Genomic DNA, 22,739 nt, shown 5'->3' with positions numbered 1-22,739 from the left:
AATGTGTTGCTATGGCTTCCCGTGTGTAATGACGCGTAAATCGTCATTAAAGAAAGCTAAGTTATTTTCTCTTATGTGATTTTTAATGCAGTATCACTATGGGAGAGGTATCGCCTTTTAATATCATATCTATATAGTTTTCGGTTACTTAAAACACAAAAAGAACTTATTGCAACTAGGGAGCTATCGCCCCCTACAGGAACACATGTGCTCCCAATCTGTCTACTGACTTCATAATAAGAGTCACTGAAGACATGAATGTCACGGCCAAGGTAAGTAAGTAAACCTCTCAACAAGAGGTCAAAACTCTCTCTAAAGACAGACACACTGCTGATGGCTGTGCCCAAGAGGTCATTAAGGGCCTGGATCCAGAAACTCAGTCTCTCTGACCTCTCTATACTATTCTTTCCTCTGCATGTCCTAGAGAAACAGCACCATGCAGCAACATGTGAGGACTGGCAAGATTGGGTAAAAAAAAAAAAACACTCAGTCGCTGTTGCATTGGGATTGTGACTGAGAGAATAGAAGTAAAAAAAAAACGCTAACTTTTACAAGTACTATAAATGTACACCGACTGTTATAGAAACAAGTCAAATGTATGTTTTTACAGTATAATATTAACAATATGAGCAGCTTACTACTCAAAACGGTAAATTTGCCAGACAGCTTGTTTCAAACTCACAACCTCCGGATTATAATTCAATGCATGTTACCGCTGCACCACGGAAGCTGTCGTACTGTACTTGCACATTTTGTGAAAGTGTTTATTTGATATTTGGCCATCAGCCTTTACACATTATACAGTTCATGTCTACATTTTGTTATTTATTCCTAAAACATGAGAAACGTTTCTGTTTTAACGATGTGTTTATATAGGTTGTTGTAGACACAAAACACACAAATTATTTCCCTTTACAATTCTGGGTAGCTCACTCACAGATAATCAATCAAGGCAGGCCTTGGGAGAACTTCTTGCCAGTTCTGAGGCAGTGGGGGGTATGGTATAGCAGACTGCTTGCTGCTTGGGCTTATTGACACATTTAGAAGACAAAAGATGCTGAACGGAGAGGTACGAAGGGATTTAAGGTGGGCAAGATTTCCGAGTTTTTTCGTTGGCTATGGTAATTCTAGTGTTAAGAAGCTAATCAAAGTAACTAGTTCAACAGGTCTCCCACGGCCCATTAGGATCAGTAAGTCGCACCCAAGTTCCTTACTCCGTACGTTCCTCATGCAAACTCATCAGAAAAAGCCTGATCTTGGAGTCTGGCCAGGTCCAGCCTCATTCTCCCCATAGGTGGTAGCCTACTGGGCCTAAGCTGGATCTTCAGAATAGCAACAACATGCCTGTGGTTAGAATTCACAAACTGGGCACTTCTGTAGACAATGAAATTTTATAAGGGCCTCCATGGTCTGCCCCTCAAGGATGTGATCGATCCCCTTCACCGTACCACCAGTATTGGGAGTACCAAGTCCAACGATGCGGCTCAGGGTGCTGGAACCAGGATCCACCAATCTGCAGCCCCTGACCTTTTACTGTCATTCTGCTAAATTACGCTGGTGCATTACACGTCTGCAAATACATGTAATGTCATTGTGTGTGCATTTAGAAAAAATGATTGCAAAAACACGTAAGTCCCTGTCCAAGTCGAAAACTTTTTTTTTTTCAGTGTTGTGTGCAAAGGAAATCAAAAAATCCCACAGCATATCAATTGCGACTGAAAGGTGTATCGCTCATTCCGAGTCAAACGACAGGAGCGGTGTGGAAATGTGAATTGTTCAAGACTAGCTGGCTATTGGACTTCAATTGACTTTTATACAACCTAGAGGGAGACACAATAATGTGCACGTACTGCTGCAACACGTCTAGTTTAGTCAATAAAACAGATTTTGTGGTAGGATCACACAGTTTCAAATGTGAAAGACTAACAGCACACTTCTGACAGCAAATGACATGCAACAGGTTGTGACAGTGTATTGGCTGCAAGCAAAAGTGCCAAAGAATCTATGGTGGTAAAAGATTTTCTAGACACAAAAAAGATGCATGATGATGCAAAAAGATAAAAACTAACTGTTAAAATAAAGTTGGCATATTACATAGCAAGGAAGAACGGAGTTTCACACAAATTAAACCACTTGTTTTGCTGCAAAAGGAACATAGTTATGACAGTTCCCCAACGATGTTAATTGTGCTGAACTAATTACAAACATTACTTCAGACTTGCAAAAATAAATAAATAAATAATGCTGGGGCAACAAATTCCTCTCTGGTGGAATATTGTGGTGGTCATATATTTACATGATGGTTTGCCAGCAAACTGTCTCCTTCACAGAAACTGGAAAAAAAAAAACAAATTACATGTTTAATTTTGAAGTGTTGGTTTAATGGGATTCTGAATACAGAAGCCAAATAGTGAGTTTAGTTAATGTATTGAAAACTGTTGTGTTTTTAAGGAAATTATGTGTGTGTGTGTGTTCATTACATAACTAAAGCCAGAAGTGCTACTAAGTGTTTTATTTCTATTTCTTACTATTTTCAATGTGTTGTTATATAAATTTTGTATTATAAAATCCATATTATGTTCAAAATATCTACAAATAGTTACTTTTAAAAAATATGTTTCTGAAAATTTTCATAAGCCTGTTTATTTAGAGAAAAGTTACATTTTATGCACTTTATGTATTTCATTTCAAATGAAAAAATGTTATGACCCAACTAATCAATTAATCAATAAAATCATCATCAGATTAATCAATTGTCAAAATAATTGTTAGTTGCAGCCCTAAATGATACTAAAACATGTTACTTTATTAAACAAACACAGGACTAAGGTAGCAAGAACTAAAATAACAACATTTTTATACTGTTTTGGAATAAAAGCAAAGATAATTCTATTGTATCAATTCAAAAGAAGCCAACAAACCACTACTCACCCTGCTTTCTCTAGAAGGAGAACGTGACTTTCTACGAGGTGATCTGGACCTAGAACGCGAGGATGATGAGGATGACCGGGAAGAAGAAGATGAGGAGGAAGAGGAGGAGGACGAGGACGAAGAGGAGTTAGTAGAAGAGGAAGATGAAGATTCTCTGCGACGGCTTTCTCTTTTTTCCAGAATGATGTTTTCCACCTCTTCTGATGGAGGAGAAGGAGGCAGCACTGTAGCTATTGATTTGCATATTGCCTCCTCCCCTACTTTTACAGTACTTGGCTGTATCTGTTCTTCTGAAGGTTTAACCAATTGACTGTTAATATTAACTTCTGCATGAAATGATGTGGCCACATCAGATGACTCACCATGGCTATCTTTTGCCTGTTCTGAAATAACTAGTTCTATCTCATGTGTCTTATTCAGTGGAAAAATGTTATTGTCATGTACTTCCTCATGCTTTATTATCTGTGATGGTTCAGTTTCTAGCACATTGCCTGGTGCTGGTATTTCATGTAATACTTCAGTACTACAAGGGCTGGGTTCTTCACATATTTCTGTCAAAACGGGAGTATCTTCATTACTTCTGTCTTTTACAACAGATGATAGATCATCTAAAGCTTTCGATTCATTCAAATTTACTACTGAGCTCTGTTCTTGTTTGTCTTCTATCAATATGGAATCAATACACTGTCCTACATGCTCTGGCTGATGGGTATTTTCAGTGTGTTCCTGTGCTTGAGCAAACTGATTATGAGCATCATCATTTCTAACAGACACCTCCACCTCACTCACTAATACAGCCTCGGAGGACTCTAACACATCTTTTTCTAGCTGACCTTGCTTCACACTTTCTTTGTCTGCTTGGTTTACAGAACTGTCTGCTGCAATTGTTTGAGACTCTGATGACACACATTCTACGACAGACTGACTGTGATAACTTTTGTTGACCTCTTCTATACTAGAAGGGAAGGGATATACAGGTTTTGTCTGATACTGAGGTTCTGTTTTTGGAGATGGGGGGGTATCTCTAAATCGTCTGTACTTTCTGTGTGGTTTCAGAACATCGGCTTCACTCTTCTGTGAAACAGTTAAAACTGGAGTAGTATGTGTATCCAACTGTTCACTTGTCTCAGAGGAAATTATAGTTTTTGTTTCTGCTGTTTTGTCACATTCAGGAGAAAAATCATCAGTAGAGTCTTCATGTAGTAGGGCCTTTTCTTGACTCAATGCATGAGGAATTTCACCAAGTGTTTTTTCACTTGGGATTGCAACCTCTCTCTTTAGTTGCAAAAGACTGGTTTTATTTGTTATGTCACTGTCTGTACAGCGTTCCAGTTGCTCTTCTTGTGTTAAAGCCATATCACTGCCTGACATCACAATGCTGTCATTCTCAGGCGTGGTATGGGTTAAAGTGTCGAGTTTGTTATTTGAATCATCTTCAGGCTCATCAGCTGGATATATTACTCTACTTTCATTAGTAGTATAATTTTCCACCCCTGTGATATCCTGGAGTACAGACAGATCTTCAGCAGTTTCTTCTGCTGATCCTGAATTATGGTTTTCTTCTATATCTGACCTTTGAAATGAAATATTTACTTCATCATCAGCTAAAGACTCCACCTCTCTCTTCTCACATGCCTCAGGATGCTCAGTTAATGGTGAACCCTCCGAAATTTCTGCTAATGACACTTCTGAATCTACAAAAGATCCAGTCTCAATAATGCACCTTAACAAAGGCTGCTGTTCGGGTTGAGAAAGGGATTCAGCACTATCTGTTACTTTCGTGTACTCTTCAGAAACATTTTCTGGACATTTAGAAATTATATTCTCACTGGACGTAAGCGGTTTAACTTCCTCTTTGAGCTTTGATGTTTCGACAGCTTTTTCTGAACTGGTCAAATTATCTGTAGATTCTTTATCAATTTCTAATTGCAAATTTTCAGCTGGTGTGCTACCAGATGTTTCAGATGACAAATAAAAATTTAGTGATTGCTCTAATGAATCTAAACTTCCCCGGACTTTTTCTGGGGTTTCACTATATTTTTCATCAGACAATATATGAGGGCATATCTCAACTTTAGCCTGCCCCTGCTCTACATTAACATTCTGGGAAGTTGCCTCATTTTGCTCATCTATCTCCTGTCTACTTTCTTCCTTTCCAAATGCACTAGAATCTCCTTTTTCTTTACAATGCACTTCCAGTTCTTTAGATGTTAATAATCTTTCTGCCTCCTGCATCTTTATGGTGTTTTCTGATATAATCTTAGGCTCATCAAGTATTATATCAGCTATTTCTTTGGATGGAAGGATTGTTATTGATTCCATGCTAGGTTCCTTCGGTGCTAGAGTAATCTTTTCACAAAACTCAGTTTTAGTCTTGCTGTCCATCTTCCTCCTTTCTAAACGGTTTACATTTTCCTCCTGTTCCGTTTCTTTAATTAGTGGTCCTGGTTGTTCCTGAACTACCTCTACTTCCACTGTTCTGTTTTTTTCTCCTTCCTTATCCAAATTTTGAAGAACACACAAACATTGATCTTCCTTTGGAGAGCATGTTCCTTCACCATCTTTCTCTAATAATGGAGGGCTTTGTTTTGGAGTATCAGGAAGAGAAAATGTTTCAGGAACAGCATCAATGGTCGGCAATGCCAAAGCAGGTGGTGTATTTTCTTCTGTCAACTGTTTGGATCTCTTTGATCTTTCTTTAGGTACAAATGCGGATTTCTCTTGAGGTTCCAAATCAATGACTTCTTGAGATTCTTTTGCTATATGTTGTAATTCACATAACTTCAAATCTGTGTCAATCTTTTCGCCTGTTGATGATTTTGCCTTTTTTGGAGACCTTGATGTTTTGAATTGCTGCTTCTGTACAGAAGAGTCTTCAAATTCACCGACTTTTTTTCCTTCCTTTGAGCCACTGGTCACTTTCTCAAGAGCTACCAAAACAGCACTCCCACTGCTGTGTCCTGTGGATTCCCTATCACTTATGACTCTCACAGATAATGAAGCGACAGCTCTCGGTGTAGGAGATGGATCTTCAGTTGCAATAACAGCATCAGATGTTGCTAAAAGAAGAGAAGAATCCTTGGTTTGGCGGGTAGAAGACCGCCTAGGCCGGGATTCTCTTGCTTGCTCAAATGCTGGAAGCCCTGCTTCAGTTGGTTTATCTGAAACTGGAGAAGTACCCAGATCTGAACATAAGGAGCTCTCCTTTGAACTACGAGACCTCCTAGGTCTCTCTCTAGTTACTTCACATGGTGTATGCAAATCTGATTCATCACCACAAACAGAATCTGTCGACTGCTTTGAGATTTGGTTATCAGCTGAAGTAAGTAAATGATCCCCATGTTCTACTGGCTGATGTACAACTGGGCTTTGCTGAGATGAAGTAGCAGATGTGGTCTGCGATCTTGAGCTTGATCTACGGCGGGCTTCCCTTTGAGACAAATTTCTTTGTTTAGTTTCAGGAGGAGGAGAGGGGGAGACTCTGACAAATGACCTCCTTTTTGTGCCTGAGGTTTTACAGCCTTCCACCTGTTAAAAGAAACATTACTGGGTTTGAAAGCATGTTGTAAACAACTATTCTTAGTTATTACTGAACTAGAACAAATTGGTAGTGAAAGGGAATAATAACATTATTACTTCTGTAACCAGTTACAAGGTGGAAATTTAAATGCATCTAAAGTTCCCACAACGTATCATTACTGTACATTTCCAGTTTCTCTTACTGAAGTTTAAGAAAAAATAAGCAAATATTTACAAGAATCTGCATTTTCAAGGGGCTCTGAAGTTCAGTACAACAATAAACATCATCAGCCATAAAACTGTAGCAATCGATAAATTATTTCCCTTCTGAGCAAACTGTACAAAACACAATTTACACACATACAGGTAAGTAACACAACAAACACCATGGAAAGCACCTCTTCTATGCCCACTATGTTGGTAAATTATTTTCTTAACTGACAAATCAGGGAATGAAACAGTCGGTATGTTTACAAGCACGTAAATAACCCTATTGAGGCAGAATCCTGGTTTGCTGACAACCTGTGCTTACAAGCACAATTAATCTTCTGGAGGTCTCCTTTTTTAAAACGACATCCATCATCATTAAACTACGCAAAAAAGAGTTGAACAACAACATTGGCCACTGTAAACCCAAAAAAAGCATGATGTCTGTAATAATTTTCTTGTGTTTTATTGTTTAGTAAAATTGATGCATTTTTTATAGGTTTCTGTTACTGGATTGCATCCAGCAAACTTTCCTTTCTGCTGGGCTGTGGGATTGAGCCCTGAAAAGAGCTCAGTATTTTTGCTTCTTGCATTACAGCCAGTGCTGCTGAAATAACAACACCACAGATGTTTTTACTTCAGCAAGTGTTGCAGTAGGTTACTCATTACTTTAAAAAGTAATTGGGCTACTTAACACACATTAATTTTAATGTGTTACCCTTCTTCTCTTGAGATTGTGTCACTGAGTTTAGCACTGTACGTTCAGCTTATCAACACAAATTTAGAAATTTCTGAAATATTAAGACACCTTTATTTCATTCAAGGGAAGAAAAATTGCAATTGCCCAAACATGTGGAAATTTATTTTATGGATGCTTTTACCCACGGCTGCTGAAAGTGTGTATAAAGCAACAAATGCAGTCTGACAAGAGTGCAACATACATGTGCAGACTACAAACTTCTTACAGCAACACAGTTAAGGGTTTACATGGACACATAATCAGATTATTTGCAGAGGAATCTACATCTGTTAATGAGGTTTCTCAGGGGCCAATAACCTGATTTCTATAATAAGAAAAAGGGTTTACATGCAATTTTAGAAATCAGATTTTTGTGAATAATTGGGTTATTGAGATGCATGTAAATATGCCAATTGAAATGAGCAGGATCCAATCAGGGAAGAGCCTTGTAATAAGCATGAACCAGTCTGAGTGCAATAGTGTTTTAAGAAATTTTAATTTTTAACTATTCATAATGAAATTTAAAAGTCTCCAGCTCTGGAAACCACCTTCAGAAGTATTCGTTTTCATCAGTTGTAAATGCTGGGGTAGTGTGGATGAAAGGCGAAAATGGAGAAAAATGCCTACATTTTTAAACAATAATATACTAGTGTGGACACGGCCATAGACTGACAGACAGTTAGAACTTTTATTTATTTGCAGGGGAAATGTCAAAAGTATACCGAAAAAGCATTTTCTCTCTGATAAGATAAAGGATTTTGTTTATATCCAAACAGCTAGAAAAGGTTTAAGTGGCAACTTTTGAGCATCTAAATTGCAGGATTTGCATCCAGCCTCAAAAAACTCAGTATTAAGAAGTCTAACTTAACAATAAAACAATGATCTTTCTAAATTAATAAATTAACAAAAACACAAATTCTTAATCACTGGATAACACTTTGTGTAAAACTGTGTCACAGAAAAAGCAGACTTTGGTATGAAAATTAGCATTTCGATTCAAAATGTTGATGGCAATGGATTAAATCTTTGAATAACAGGCAGTTCAGTACCAAAATTTATTTTACACTTCGATACTGGAGAGCCACATTGGCTACAGGTTTTCATTCTAACTAGTTTCCTAATTAGTGACTAGTTTTTACTACTAAATAACTTAATTTATTTCCTATTTAAGACTCAGACCCTTTAAATCAGGGTTGAGCAACATCGGTCCTAGAGGGCTCCAGTGGCTTCAGGTTTTTAGAAATCATTTATTGCTGATAAAGCACTTATTGCTCAAGTGACATTTTTCTGCTTGATTTTAGTTGTCTTGCTTGTTAAGATTCTGAACCCTTAACTGCTTATTTTAGTCTATATTCATTGTTTTATTTGTTCCTTATTTGCAATAAGATGCAAATGACAAAGGAACCAGCAGTTCTACAGCTGGCATGTCTCCACTGCGACTCTCCAGGGTTGGAGTTGGCCACCCCTTTGACACCCCAGGTCTGAGTCTACAGTGCAGACTTTTTTTTGTAATTTTTCTATACAGTATAACAATATATTTTTAATAGCTTGAAGTTTAGAATTTATGAGGCAGTTCTGTGTGTAATAGAAAAAACAGTGACTTCCACTGCATCATTTAAAATTCAACTTACTCTCTCCATTTAGTTTCATTTTTTTAAATATTATTTGCTAACTAAAACAGTAGCCCATGGATGTAATTTATACATTTTTCAAAAATGCCACCAGCTGTGGTCATTGCTGCTCTTGTGAAAAGAATAGAGATAAACATCACCAACTCAGAGAGGGAGAGGCAAGTTTATTGTACCACGTGAACGTCACTGACAACATAAAACTGAATAATAATAAAAAATAAAATGCTAACTTTTACAAGTAGACGAAATTTACACTGGATGTTACAGACTCAAATCAAATGTATGTTTTTATTATATTATAGTAATAATAATAGCAGCTCACTACTCAAAATTCGGAGCGCCCGGACTGGGACCCGAAACCTTTTGGTTATAAGGGAGCATTTCTTCCCTGTGCATCCTGCAAGAATACATGTCAACTTTCTGTCGATTGACATTTGAGCTGGGGCCTCATGTATAAACGGTGCGTACGCACAGAAATGTTGCGTAAGAACTTTTCCAAGTTCAAATCGCGATGTATAAAACCTACACTTGGCGTAAAGCCACGCACTTTTCCACGGTACCTCATGTCTTGTCGTACGCAAGTTCTCCGCTCGGTTTTGCAAACTGGCGGCACCCAGCGTCAAAGCAGTGCTACTGTTCTTGTGTGATTACTCATTATTTTCATGACGCGGCTTTATAAATACACAGAAACTAACCGCATATTGTTTATTAGTGTAATGCATCTGATTGTAATTAATTCGTAACAATATAATGGTCCAGGGAACAGCCATAGTATTCCAAATGCCATAACTGCTTTAGCGTTGTTACTCTCACTTCTTCTACTTCTTCTTCTTCTTCTTTCAGCTCCTCCCGTTAGGAGTTGCCACAGCGGATCATCTTTTTCCATATTTCTCTCACTGCACCACTCGGAGTATGTATATCACTGTATCTGAGTGTGAATCACAGCAGCAGCTGATCGGAAAGAGAATTATCGGTATACGCATTAAGCACACACTGTCTCTGCCACGCAAAACGCGTTTCAAAGCCTTTCCTGTACGGACCTCGCGGTTCAAAACAGTTTAATCCCAAGAACTTTAAATGCAGCCAATCAAGTGCTCCTTGTAGAACTGTTTGTACTTATAAGTACAATCACCCCACTGTAAACTTGCACTACAGTTATAATATCTCACAACCTGAGCCACTTTATAAAGCGTGTATTTACATATGATGACGATATCATTTTTAAGGTGAAATGCAGCAAAATATGTTTGTTAAATTATACAGATAAAACTTTAACTTCATTTAAATAATCTATATTCTTCACTGGGAGTGTCTTTAAGGATAGAATAATTAAACATGTACTACGAAGATATTTCAATGTTCTTTAATCGTTTTGAAGAATCGGCGCTAAGCTTACAGATGGCTTAACGTCTATTACAGAGCTGATTGTATGGCGATCGGTTACTTGGGGAAAGAAAAGCACTGACTGCAGTGGCGGCTACGCCAATATATATTGAATATAAAACAGAAAGATAAAATAACAACACAGCTAAAACGCAGCGACAAATTTCGGCAAAAGTTAAATGCTTGTGTCATGAGCACGAGGCGGCTAGTGTCTGCAACGGACGTGGCCATCCACCGTGCATAAGATACTTTACTGGCATTGGCGGGCGAAGGAGCCAGCCACCGATTCTTCCTCTGCCCAGTGCCACCACAAGCTTAGAGCCGCCCCTGAGTACTGCTGCAATAAATTATTTCATCAAGTGAAACACATGTTTAGTAATGTGCTTTAACTCCTATCATCATGAAAATGACATCACGTATACATCTCAGTATTTTAGTTATTCAGAGAGCTGTAATATCACGAATGTAATGGATTCTGTGTCCAGTTGGAGGAAGAGAGCGGTTTAAGAAACAAGTAGTGATTCACACACATAGAGCACATAGAAAATCAAATACAAAACAAAGCATTTAACGTGCTACTTTAATTACGATGTGATTTTAGAAACTGGTTAATTAAACAATTTTAAGATGAATTTTATGATGTTCTACTTTAATGACAAAATAAACTACGTGATTAAAGTGGAAATGTCGAGATTGAAGTGGACATTTCGTGCTTTTTCCCCACCGTGTGGCTTTTTTTCTCTGTACCCTAATAAGCTTTCATATGACACTCAGACAGTGGGCTTACAACTCGGCTTTCCACGGCGACTTTGATATGTGACTTCTTTTTTATTTCCGGCACTGTGCGATTTTGTGGATGTGAGCTTTCATGTTTCTCCAACACGCTATGCCACTCGATCAACTTCCTTTTGTTGATTATACCACGGCTTATTTGAACAAATAGTATGTTTTTCCTTTGCCTCCACTTGGTATTCGCTGAAATTCTTATGTTTCACCCCGTGCTTTTCCCATTGTCTTTTCACAGAAGGCTGCGCTTAAGGGCGATTTATATTGATTTGCATATTCAAATAGGCGTAATTCTGGGAGGATTTGGGGCGTTACATAATGCGCGTGCACGAGCGTTAGTTTTCACGCTAATCGGGATTTATGTAGCGGAAGAACGTGGAAGTTGGATTACGCACAGATTCCTGCATCTGGATTTTTCTGTGCGTAAGCACATTTCGGCTTTGTGCTTACGCCATGTTATAGTGCGAGTTCTACGCACGGCGTTATACATGAGGCCCCTGGGGTTTTTGACTCATTGACGCAACATGTAAATTGAACGTTTTTTTTTTATTATATTCTTGAAAAAAAAGCACACGTTTATTCGATATTTGGACTAAAGTCTTCACACATTATACATTTCATGTCATTATTACAATAATATGGAAAAAGTTTAGGTATGTGTACAGCATTTCTTGCCTTGTATTTCCTTTCATCCTATACTTATACAGATCATTGTAGACAAGGAACACACATGAAATGTATGTATTTCAAATAACAATATATTATTTACCCTATACAACTCCAGGCACTTCACACGCAGACAGGCTACTTGCGCTGACTGACACATTTACAAAACAAAAGTCGCTGATGAGGAGAGGTGCAAAGGAATTTAAGGTGGCCCAGGATTACAAGTTTTTTCATAGGCTTCAGGGATTCTCATGTTAAAAGATGAAGTGGTATGCTTTGGATCTTGAGAAGATCCTTTTTGTTTCCACACTTTGCTGTTGATATCACTCCAATACAAGTTAATATTTTGCCTTGTCTGTCCACAAACCTTTTTTCCAGAAATCTGAAGAGTCTTAAGTACTTTTATAAAAACTGTAGTCTGGCCATCCTGTTTTTGTGGCTAACTAGTGGTTTGCATCTTGGAAATGTGGCATCTGTTCATTAAGTCTGTGGATAGTAGTCTCTTACACATTCACATCTGCCTCCTGAAGGCTGTTTCTGATCTGCTGGATGGCCGTTTGGGGCTGTGTCATAATGAGGATTCTTCTGTCTGTAGCAGCGGAGGCCATCCTTGGCCTGAGCTCACCAGTCCGTTCTTTCTTCTTAATGATATTCCAGACAATTGATTTAGATAATCCCAAGGTTTTACTGTAGCTTCTAATGGTTTTATTCTTGATTTTCAGCCTCATAATGGTTTCGTTAATTTTGATTCTCACAGCTCTTATCCTCATGTTAAACAATGGCAACTACAGACTCCAAACAGTAGTCTGTAGGTAGGAGCAAGCCCAGGTATCTTTTGCCTGCCCTAATGAAGTAATGAAACACACCTGAGCAATCACAAACACTTGTGACACCATTTGTCCTAATCAATATAATACCCTGAAATGGCCACGTAGAAAAAGTGTTGTCATTTCTACATGGTGTGATGGAAACATATGCAAATAACCTTAAATTAAATATTTGTACGAAACATTATGGAGGGCATTGTCTTATGCACTGATGTGGACATTAGGAGATAGGAAGATACAGTCCTTGCTGAGAGAGGAAAAGCAAAAAGCATTTATAAACATATGAAAAGTGCTATATTTTAAATCTGAAGTCATTTATTCTGTAAAGGCCAGGATCCTTAGGAGATTTAATTGTAAACAAAAAAAATAAAAACATGCAATTTTAACTTTAATTAGAGCAGGACAGCACCTTAATGATTACTGGTGCTTCCACACTCCATAAACATCAATTCACTCATTAAGGCACTAAAGACTACAAAAATGAAACTACTGGGCTGGTTTCAAATCCACCTACCCCTTCACTGTCTATCTTGCTTATTATACAGTAGTTCGGTGTCACCAGAAACCAACTTTGAAAGGTTTTGTCCATGTTTAACAGAAAGAGATTTCCCCTGCTTTGTGAAGATAATCTGTTCTTGAAAACCCTTTCTTAATGTGGATTTTCACAGTGCAAACACACAATTACCATTAATTTAAATTTTAATCAATTCAGGCATTCCCTGTTACCAAAAATGATCCTATGATCAAACACCACCAAAATACATGCTAAAGGACAAAGTTAGTTCAAAAATAATATCAGAAATCAAAACAAACCCTAATACATTTTAACTTAATGATATAAAACTGCATGCAATGGTTTCCCTGTACCTTATGAGTTCAAGTTTCACATTTAAAAGAATGACATTAGATTTGCGTTTAAAGCCTCTTAAGAAATTTATTTTTTATTGTTATTTTGTAATACCATATAGCTACTATACTCTGTTACTCAGCACTGCAGTTTCTGGTGGGATTTTACTTTAAATCTATACTAATAAAAGGCAAAGCCCTCACTGACTGACTGACTGACTCATCACTAATTCTCCAACTTCCCGTGTAGGTAGAAGGCTGAAATTTGGCAGGCTCATTCCCTACAGCGTACTTACAAAAGTTGGACAGGTTTCATTTCGAAATTCTACACGTAATGGTCATAAATGGAAGCTATTGGGGGGCGGAGTTTCGTTTGACATCATCATGCCTCCCACGTAATCACGTGAACTGACAGTCAACGCATTACGTAAAAAAACCAGGAAGAGCTCCAAAAAGCGCTAAAGAAAACATGCATTATACAATTGAGAAGGCAGCGAAACAATAAGAAGCGAGCGAGTGACACATACTCTACAAGCATATTCATGCCTGCAGCTACTTCAGAAACAAAGCACGGTGTAAACCTAAAGCTCAAATTAAGTTCATAGACAGGCTGCTGCTGGCGTTTGTCATGCCCACGGCTAATGCGGGATACTAATTTAATGAGAGGACGCTGGGTATAAACGACAGTTTTGATCACTTTCTAACTAAGTTCAAATTGCTGGTCAAAGGCTGTGCTTATGCAAATTACGAGAGACTGTGTTTGTGGGGGAATTGATAGTTAAGGCGGGTGGAGGAGTGACGTCATCATCCCCCCTCCCATTCACCTCATTCACCTCAGCTGAGCTCCGCGGCTAACGCCATCTTCCGAAGCAACTTCGTCACACTGTCACCAAATACTCACAGAAAAATCCACAAGTTAATACACACGCTGTCTCTAGAGATTCTCCACACTGAATCCCCCAGGCACTACTTACAAAAGGTTACACTGACAATCGTGTTACGTTATTTTTAAAATGTTTCCTTGTCTTCTCGATTCATTTTACCCTCGCACCCCCTTGGTTTGAGAAGAAGTATGAAAAAATATGAGGTTAACACAGAAAAACAGATCACCAATTCAAGCTTTATGAATAATCGATTCGCCATCAATAATTGTTTTGGTAAAGCCATACTCAGTGTAATCCTCCTTCCATTTCATAATTTTTCCACCACTAGCCATGATTAAATGAACGATAAAAAAGAGCGAAGCGAGGGTGACTTATTCAGGCAGGCATACAGTGGTGTGAAAAACTATTTGCCCCCTTCCTGATTTCTTATTCTTTTGCATGTTTGTCACACAAAATGTTTCTGATCATCAAACACATTTAACCATTAGTCAAATATAACACAAGTAAACACAAAATGCAGTTTTTAAATGATGGTTTTTATTATTTAGGGAGAAAAAAAAATCCAAACCTACATGGCCCTGTGTGAAAAAGTAATTGCCCCCTGAACCTAATAACTGTTTGGGCCACCCTTAGCAGCAATAACTGAAATTAAGCGTTTGCGATAACTTGCAATGAGTCTTTTACAGCGCTCTAGAGGAATTTTGGCCCACTCATCTTTGCAGAATTGTTGTAATTCAGCTTTATTTGAGGGTTTTCTAGCATGACCTGCCTTTTTAAGGTCATGCCATAGCATCTCAATTGGATTCAGGTCAGGACTTTGACTAGGCCACTCCAAAGTCTTCATTTTGTTTTTCTTCAGTCATTCAGAGGTTGATTTGCTGGTGTGTTTTGGGTCATTGTCCTGTTGCAGCACCCAAGATCGCTTCAGCTTGAGTTGACGAACAGATGGCCGGACATTCTCCTTCAGGATTTTTTGGTAGACAGTAGAATTCATGGTTCCATCTATAACAGCAAGCTTTCCAGGTCCTGAAGCAGCAAAACAACCCCAGACCATCACACTACCACCACCATATTTTACTGTTGGTATGATGTTCTTTTTCTGAAATGCTGTGTTCCTTTTACGCCAGATGTAACGGACATTTGCCTTCCAAAAGTTCAACTTTTGTCTCATCAGTCCACAAGGTATTTTCCCAAAAGTCTTGGCAATCATTGAGATGTTTCTTAGCAAAATTGAGACGAGCCCTAATGTTCTTTTTGCTTAACAGTGGTTTGCATCTTGGAAATCTGCCATGCAGGCCGTTTTTGCCCAGTCTCATTCTTATGGTGGAGTCGTGAACACTGACCTTAATTGAGGCAAGTGAGGCCTGCAGTTCTTTAGACGTTGTCCTGGGGTCTTTTGTGACCTCTCGGATGAGTCGTCTCTGCGCTCTTGGGGTAATTTTGGTCGGCCAGCCACAAGGTTCACCACTGTTCCATGTTTTTGCCATTTGTGGATAATGGCTCTCACTGTGGTTCGCTGGAGTCCCAAAGCTTTAGAAATGGCTTTATAACCTTTACCAGACTGACAGATCTCAATTACTTCTGTTCTCATTTGTTCCTGAATTTCTTTTCATCTTGGCATTATGTCTAGCTTTTGAGGTGCTTTTGGTCTACTTCTCTGTGTCAGGCAGCTCCTATTTAAGTGATTTCTTGATTGAAACAGGTGTGGCAGTAATCAGGCCTGGGGTGGCTACGGAAATTGAACTCAGGTGTGATACACCACAGTTAGGTTATTTTTAACAAGGGGCAATTACTTTTTCACACAGGGCCATGTAGGTTTGGATTTTTTCTCCCTAAATAATAAAACCATCATTTAAAAACTGCATTTTGTGTTTACTTGTGTTATATTTGACTAATGGTTAAATGTGTTTGATGATCAGAAACATTTTGTGTGACAAACATGCAAAAGAAAAAGAAATCAGGAAGGGGGCAAATAGTTTTTCACACCACTGTATATATGACAGCAACACTCATGACAATGTCAATCATGTTACGTTGTTATTAAAATGTTTCCTTTTCTTTTTCATTACTTCTTTAACACACTACTTCTTCGCTGCGAGGCGCGGGTATTTTGCTATATATATATATATATATATATATATATATATATATATATATATATATATATATATATATATATATATATATATATATATATATATATATGAATGACCTCCAAAGAGCGCTGAGACTTTTGATCACGTGAACGAGTCTGCAAAAAATGGGGTCTCCTGCCTAGCGAAAGTCGAGCAGCCTGCGCACGCGCATAGCTGTGCCGGCCTTTGAGACGCTGACTGCGCTTCTGCCTTAAGTCAAAGTGAGGATTTTTAATTTTTTTCATCCTCCCCCTGATCTATAGCCCAGACAACTGCAAAAACGGGACCCCTTTTCTACACTGCGACAAACTAATATTAAGGCGATTCGCACTTTCTTTTGCACGTATACGATTATGAGGTCGTCAGCTCGGATTATGAAGACACGCACAGGAGTGGAGAACTGACAGTGCGCCATCACAGCCGAATAATGGCAGGGACGTCTCACCAGTCTACACAAGACCCACCGCGACTGTCCCCAAAAGGCACTCATATCGTCAGCGAACACATTTCTCTATACTATATAAAAGAAAAAGGCAAGTTTCCTTTCTTTACACCTTTTTTCCTTTTATCCCAAACCAAAGCCTTTCTCTCTTAACACTGCAGAGGACACAAAACTAATTTTCTTTAACTGCTGGTAATGTCGGTAAGGCACATTACCAGAGGCAGAAATTTGGACGTTCACATAGAAAATGTAATTTCTATACCACAGCCGTCGTGTAGCACCTTTCAAACGGGATCAACTACCGAGAGATGATCCATATACATTTTAGCTGCTGTTAGTACTACTTACCTGTTCTGTTACACTGTCTTTAAAATGTAGTTTACCCGCAACCACTCCAGTAGTGCTCAATGTACCTGTACTTCTTAAAACGTTAATGTTTTACTGTTTAATAACTTAGACTACATTTTATTATTTTTCCCTTGCACTCAGTGACCAAAGCTATACACACACATATAGACACATACATATATATACCTGTGTGTATGTTTGTATATATATGTATATGTGTATATATATATATATATATGTGTGTATATATATATATATATGTGTGTATATATATATATATATATATATATATGTGTATATATATATATATATATATATATATATATATATATATATATATATATATATATATGTAGACTCAAACCCATTATGACAGCAGCAATCCAAGCTGTGATAAAACAGTAAAAAGGAGGCGTATCAGACGTCGTGGTACATTTTCTGATGCAGCTAGACGAAAACAACTTAGTGACGCTGCCGCCAAATACACAAAACAATTACTTTGACAATCATGTTACGTTATTTTTAAAATGTTTCCTTTTCTTTTTCTTAACTTCTTTAACACATGACATCGCTGCGAAGTGCGGGTATTTTGCTATATATATATATATATATATATATGACAGCAACACTCATAAAAGTGACAAAACACTTACATTGACAATCATGTTATGTTTTTTTAAAAATGTTTCCTTTTCTTTTTCATAACTACATTAACACACTACTTCTCCGCTGAGAAGCGCGGGTATTTTGCTAGTCATAAAATAAAGTACAGTCGGACCTCACTAAGTCGACCTTCCCTAAGTCAAAAACCTCCCAATGTCGAATTGCTCGTTAGTCCCTGGCCGAATTCCCATAAGACCAATGTATTTAGATCTCCTCAACTCGAAAACTTTTTGGCTCCCAACCTCCGTTAGTCGAATTTTCTATGGCCTTTGGGTTATTATTCTGAGGCTACATTTCATAACACGTGGTCCAGAAAACCAAGAAAAGGGACGCAAAGTCTTATCTTAATGCATTCCACAAGGGATTAAGCGACTCTCTGAGGGTAGGACGTCTATTTTGAGACGAAAATTGTCCGAAAACTAAAGGGAGTGGCTGGAATAATCCGCGTCCCTTCAGTGCTTCATGAGTCATAACTAACTGGGTGGCGTGTGGAATTTCCAAATTGTCTCAAGAAAGATGTTTTTAGCCCATTTTCCCTTCACCTTTGTCAGTCTCTTGCCAGGAGGAGCCTTGAATAGTGTTCGTGTCTGTGTGCTTCTCCATAGTCTCCCGTACTGTAAGTGCCCTGAAAATGGCAAATGGTAAGCGTAAGCTTAAAACGTTGTCAATCGTGGAAAAAGTTACCGTCATCAGAGCCGTCGAAAAAGGGCGACAAGAAGAAAGTGGAAATTGCAAAGCAATTCGGCATTCCCACAAGTATGCTCTCCACTTTTCTGGAAGAAAAAGAAAAGATTTTGAAACTGTACAGTGAGAAGTCATGTGGCCATCAGAAGAGGATGAGGGAATGCGAGTAGCCCGTCATTGAACAATGTGTTTTAAAGTGGTTTTTGCAAGCGAGGGATAGGAATGTTCCTATTGACGGGAAGCTTTTGCAAGCAAAAGCAAAAGAATTTGCCAAAGAGTTGGGCCATTCAGAATTTAAAGCCAGCAATGGTTGGCTGGACAAATTCAAGAAAAGACACAGAATTGTGTTTAATAGGCTATGTGGAGAAAGTGTGCAAGCGCCAGAAGAAGGCTGCAGTCATTGGATACAGAAACTGCCAGAAATTGTTCAAGATTACAGTCCAAATGCATGTACAAATTTCACCCTTGCACCCCTGTGACAGACGAGGCCGATTTCACACCCCCCTTGGTTTGACATGAAGTAAGAAAAAATATGTTAATATGATAGTTCATAATACCCACGCAGCACTAAGTGCGCGTAAGAGTGGAAGTCATCAGTTTTAACAAGCAGCGTATTGCACTGATACAAAATAGCCTGCCCATTTAATTATTTAGGAAGGAATAAATAAATTAAGATTTTGTACAAATAATGTTTTTCATTTTTCTTCCTCGATGGATTCTGGAACCCTCAATCGGGAAGCACTGATGTACCGGTATGTAGCCTACATGTATTGTACAATAATTAAGCCAGAAAAATAATGTCCTTGATTAACCCGCGCCTATTACTCGTAAACTCCGTAAGTCAAGTTATTTTTTCGGGTCCCTTTGAGTTCGATTTAGCGAGGTCTGACTGTAAATCATGTCACATCAAGGACATAACTATAATTTTATGGAAGAAAATCAGTATTTTAAATTTCTTTACTCTAAAATCAAATATAAAGAACCACTATTTTTTTTGCAGAGTACTTAAAAGTTCCTTTATCTTCTTTTAAATTTTGAGATGAGAGTGGAAAATAAAATTCATTCTGATTCGCTGAATTTCTCTTTCATTTTTAAACTATGCTATAATATTTGAACACTAGCCGACGCCCACCGTAGCATACGCCGGTGTAAGAATAGGAACGGAAAACGGTGAGAAAGGAATTCAGACATCGAGGAGAAAGAAATACTTCTTGAAAGACGCAGTTGTGAATAGATGTTTTGTTGGAGACGACAGATAATGAGTCGAAAGATCTAATCTCAGAAAGAGCTTGAATTTCAGCTTCACCACCATAAACTCCAGATGTTGCCATGTATTGATAGTACTCCTGACTTGTTGTGATAACTCGACTTGCGTTGGAAAGAACAACAGGAAGAACATCTCCAAATCTGTCCCAATGTGATGCAACGAAATCTACTGCCTTATGTCGTAGTGAGAGTGCATTGCCTTCGTCAACCGTTTGTGTCAAGAAATAACCCACTGATAGGAACAGGCAGTTGCCGGATCCCGGAATACAGATGACGTACAAAAACCTGTCGACAGAGAAGATACTGTCGTTCATTTTAGAACAGAGGCTTAGGAAACAACCGTCGCAGTATAACGAAAATAGCAAGGAGTGAAACCAATAGCAAGGGGCGAAACCAATGCCAATAGTCGAGAGAGTACCTTCTTATAGCAGGCTACAGAAAAGACTCCCAGATGCAGTCACGCGGTCAGGCTAGATATAGGGCGGTAACGTGGCACCAATGGGGTCATGACAGAGAAGCAGGGAACACGGTAGTCTAAAGGAGGAATAGGAATCGAGAAAAGCAGCGTGGAGGTGTATGGGAGGCTGCAGGCAGCGTGGGGAAAGGTTCGGAAGAGGAGTAATAGGAATCGAGAAATGCCGTGTGGGCTGCGTGTGGGGGGGACCGGGTTTGAAGAGGAAGCAGGACGAACCAGAAGAGAAATATATATTAAGAGATTTTATTCATTCCATACAGTCATTTTATAAAGTAAGTACTGTACACCCAATGAAAAGTTTTTTCTTTTTTAACATATATGAATGTGTCAAGATTTGACCTTCATTTAAACAGTATCTCGATGGGATTCAGATCCTGGCTTTGACATGGCCATTCTGGAACCCTCCATTTCTTTCTTTCAGCTATTCTTTGGTGGGGATATTGGTATGTATCGGGCCACCGTCATTTTGCAAGGTCCACTTTCGGCTGAGCTTCAACCTTCTTACAATTGGTCACACATTATCCTCAAGTACCTCTGGTACAATTAAGTATTAACAGTGGATTCTCTGATGGCGAGCTGCCCAGGCCCTGATGCAGCTAAACAGCCCCAACTCATATTATTGCCACCACCATACTTTACAGATGATATCAGATTCGTCTTGTTAAACGCTGTTTTTCATTTTCACAGAACATAAATTCTGGTACTGTGGCCAAATGACTCTTTCTAATGGTAAGACTTGTTCACTTTGATGTGAATAGTTGGAAGAGATTCCTGTAGGACCTGTGATGAAATTCTTAAGGACACTTTCAGAATCTTGTGTTCTGCTTTCAACTGAACTTGCCAGGGCATATGCCTAGTTTGCACTAAAAGTAGTTAACTATCTGGCAGTTATTCATGGAACTACGGATTCCACCAGAGAATATTTAAGGTACAGAAAATGTGATGACTTTTTTGGTATGTTACATAATACAGAAGACAGAGTTTGATTTTTATTTCCTTTATGATGTCGATTGAAGTTTTTGTGTTGCTCTACTTCACTGTCAACTGAGTACAGATCAATAATAATGTTTATGGGCATATTTTGATAGTTCCATTTATGGTAATAATACATTTGGAACGGCTTTATTTAAATGTATATTTAAACAAATTTGTATCTCTATGTGTATGGATTATATAATTAGTAATTTGTAAAGTTGTAATAACATTCTACTTGTGAACTTGTAATAGTACCCAAAGCCTGCACCCAGTGAAGAGAACTATGCCAAAATAAAACTTTCAAAGCTGTGCTTCTTTAACTAAATTGATTAAACCCCTACATAAACTGCAATACGTGAAACAATGACCTGTTCAGATTGACAAGATCCAATGTCAAAGTCTTCTGACTTCATCTCTATAGGATTATCCTCTTCATGTGCGGCCATAATATCTGGATCTGAAATAGTAAAAGAAAAGGTAAAGACAAGTCCTTTTGATATTAAATGCACAAAATAATTCTGATATAATGTGCAGCTTTAAACCCACAGCAATAATGACAACCAGATAACAACAAAATTCATCCTTATTTTCAACAGAAGATTTTATTTAGAATATTATAAAGAATACACTAATATAAAAGATTAGAAAAATGCTGCTGAATAAATATATCTATACATATATTAATTTATGTTGCACATCTAACTGTACCATGTCTAAATATTATATATATATATATATATATATATATATATATATATATATATATATATATATATATATATATATATATATATATATATACTGCTCAAAAGAATTAAAGGAACACTTTTAATCAGAGTATAGCATAAAGTCAATGAAACTTATGGGATATTAATGTGGTCAGTTAAGTAGCAGAGGGGGTTGTTAATCAGTTTCAGCTGCTGTGGTGTTAATGAAATTAACAACAGATGCACTAGAGGGGCAACAATGAGATGACCTCCAAAACAGGAATGGTTTAACAGGTGGAGGCCACTGACATTTTTCCCTCCTCATCTTTTCTGACTGTTTCTTCACTAGTTTTGCATTTGGCTACAGTCAGTGTCACTACTGGTAGCATGAGGCGATACCTGGACCCTACAAAGGTTGCACAGGTAGTCCAACTTCTCCAGGATGGCACATCAATACGTGTCATTGCCAGAAGGTTTGCTGTGTCTCCTGCACAGTCTCAAGGGCATGGAGGAGATTCTAGGAGACAAGCAGTTACTCTAGGAGAGCTGGAGAGGGCCATAGAAGGTCCATAACCCATCAGCAGGACCAGTATCTGCTCCTTTGGGCAAGGAGGAACAGGATGAG

General features: G+C 38.2%; 1 protein-coding gene across 6 annotated transcripts in view; it reads right to left on the bottom strand.

Annotated features, from left to right (window-relative positions):
• The window catches only part of LOC120524437 (apoptotic chromatin condensation inducer in the nucleus-like), a 192,656-nt gene that overhangs the window by 88,612 nt on the left and 81,305 nt on the right, over window positions 1–22,739 (bottom strand). For all 6 annotated transcript variants that reach the window (XR_005632797.1, XM_039746308.1, XM_039746314.1 and 3 more), the window contains 2 exons: window positions 21,776–21,864; window positions 2,932–6,459 (listed from right to left, as the gene is read on the bottom strand). Coding sequence is in view for 5 of the 6 variants with exons in the window: in XM_039746308.1 (XP_039602242.1) it covers window positions 2,932–6,459; window positions 21,776–21,864 (3,617 nt within the window). In the remaining variant the exon portion in view is untranslated. The remainder of the gene's footprint in view (window positions 1–2,931; window positions 6,460–21,775; window positions 21,865–22,739) is intronic.

This window comes from Polypterus senegalus, chromosome 1 (genome assembly GCF_016835505.1).
Source record: "Polypterus senegalus isolate Bchr_013 chromosome 1, ASM1683550v1, whole genome shotgun sequence".
In the NCBI taxonomy this organism is placed as follows: domain Eukaryota; kingdom Metazoa; phylum Chordata; class Cladistia; order Polypteriformes; family Polypteridae; genus Polypterus; species Polypterus senegalus.
The sequence above is the reverse complement of the archived record's forward strand: the minus strand, read 5'-3'. Positions and strand labels throughout refer to the sequence as shown.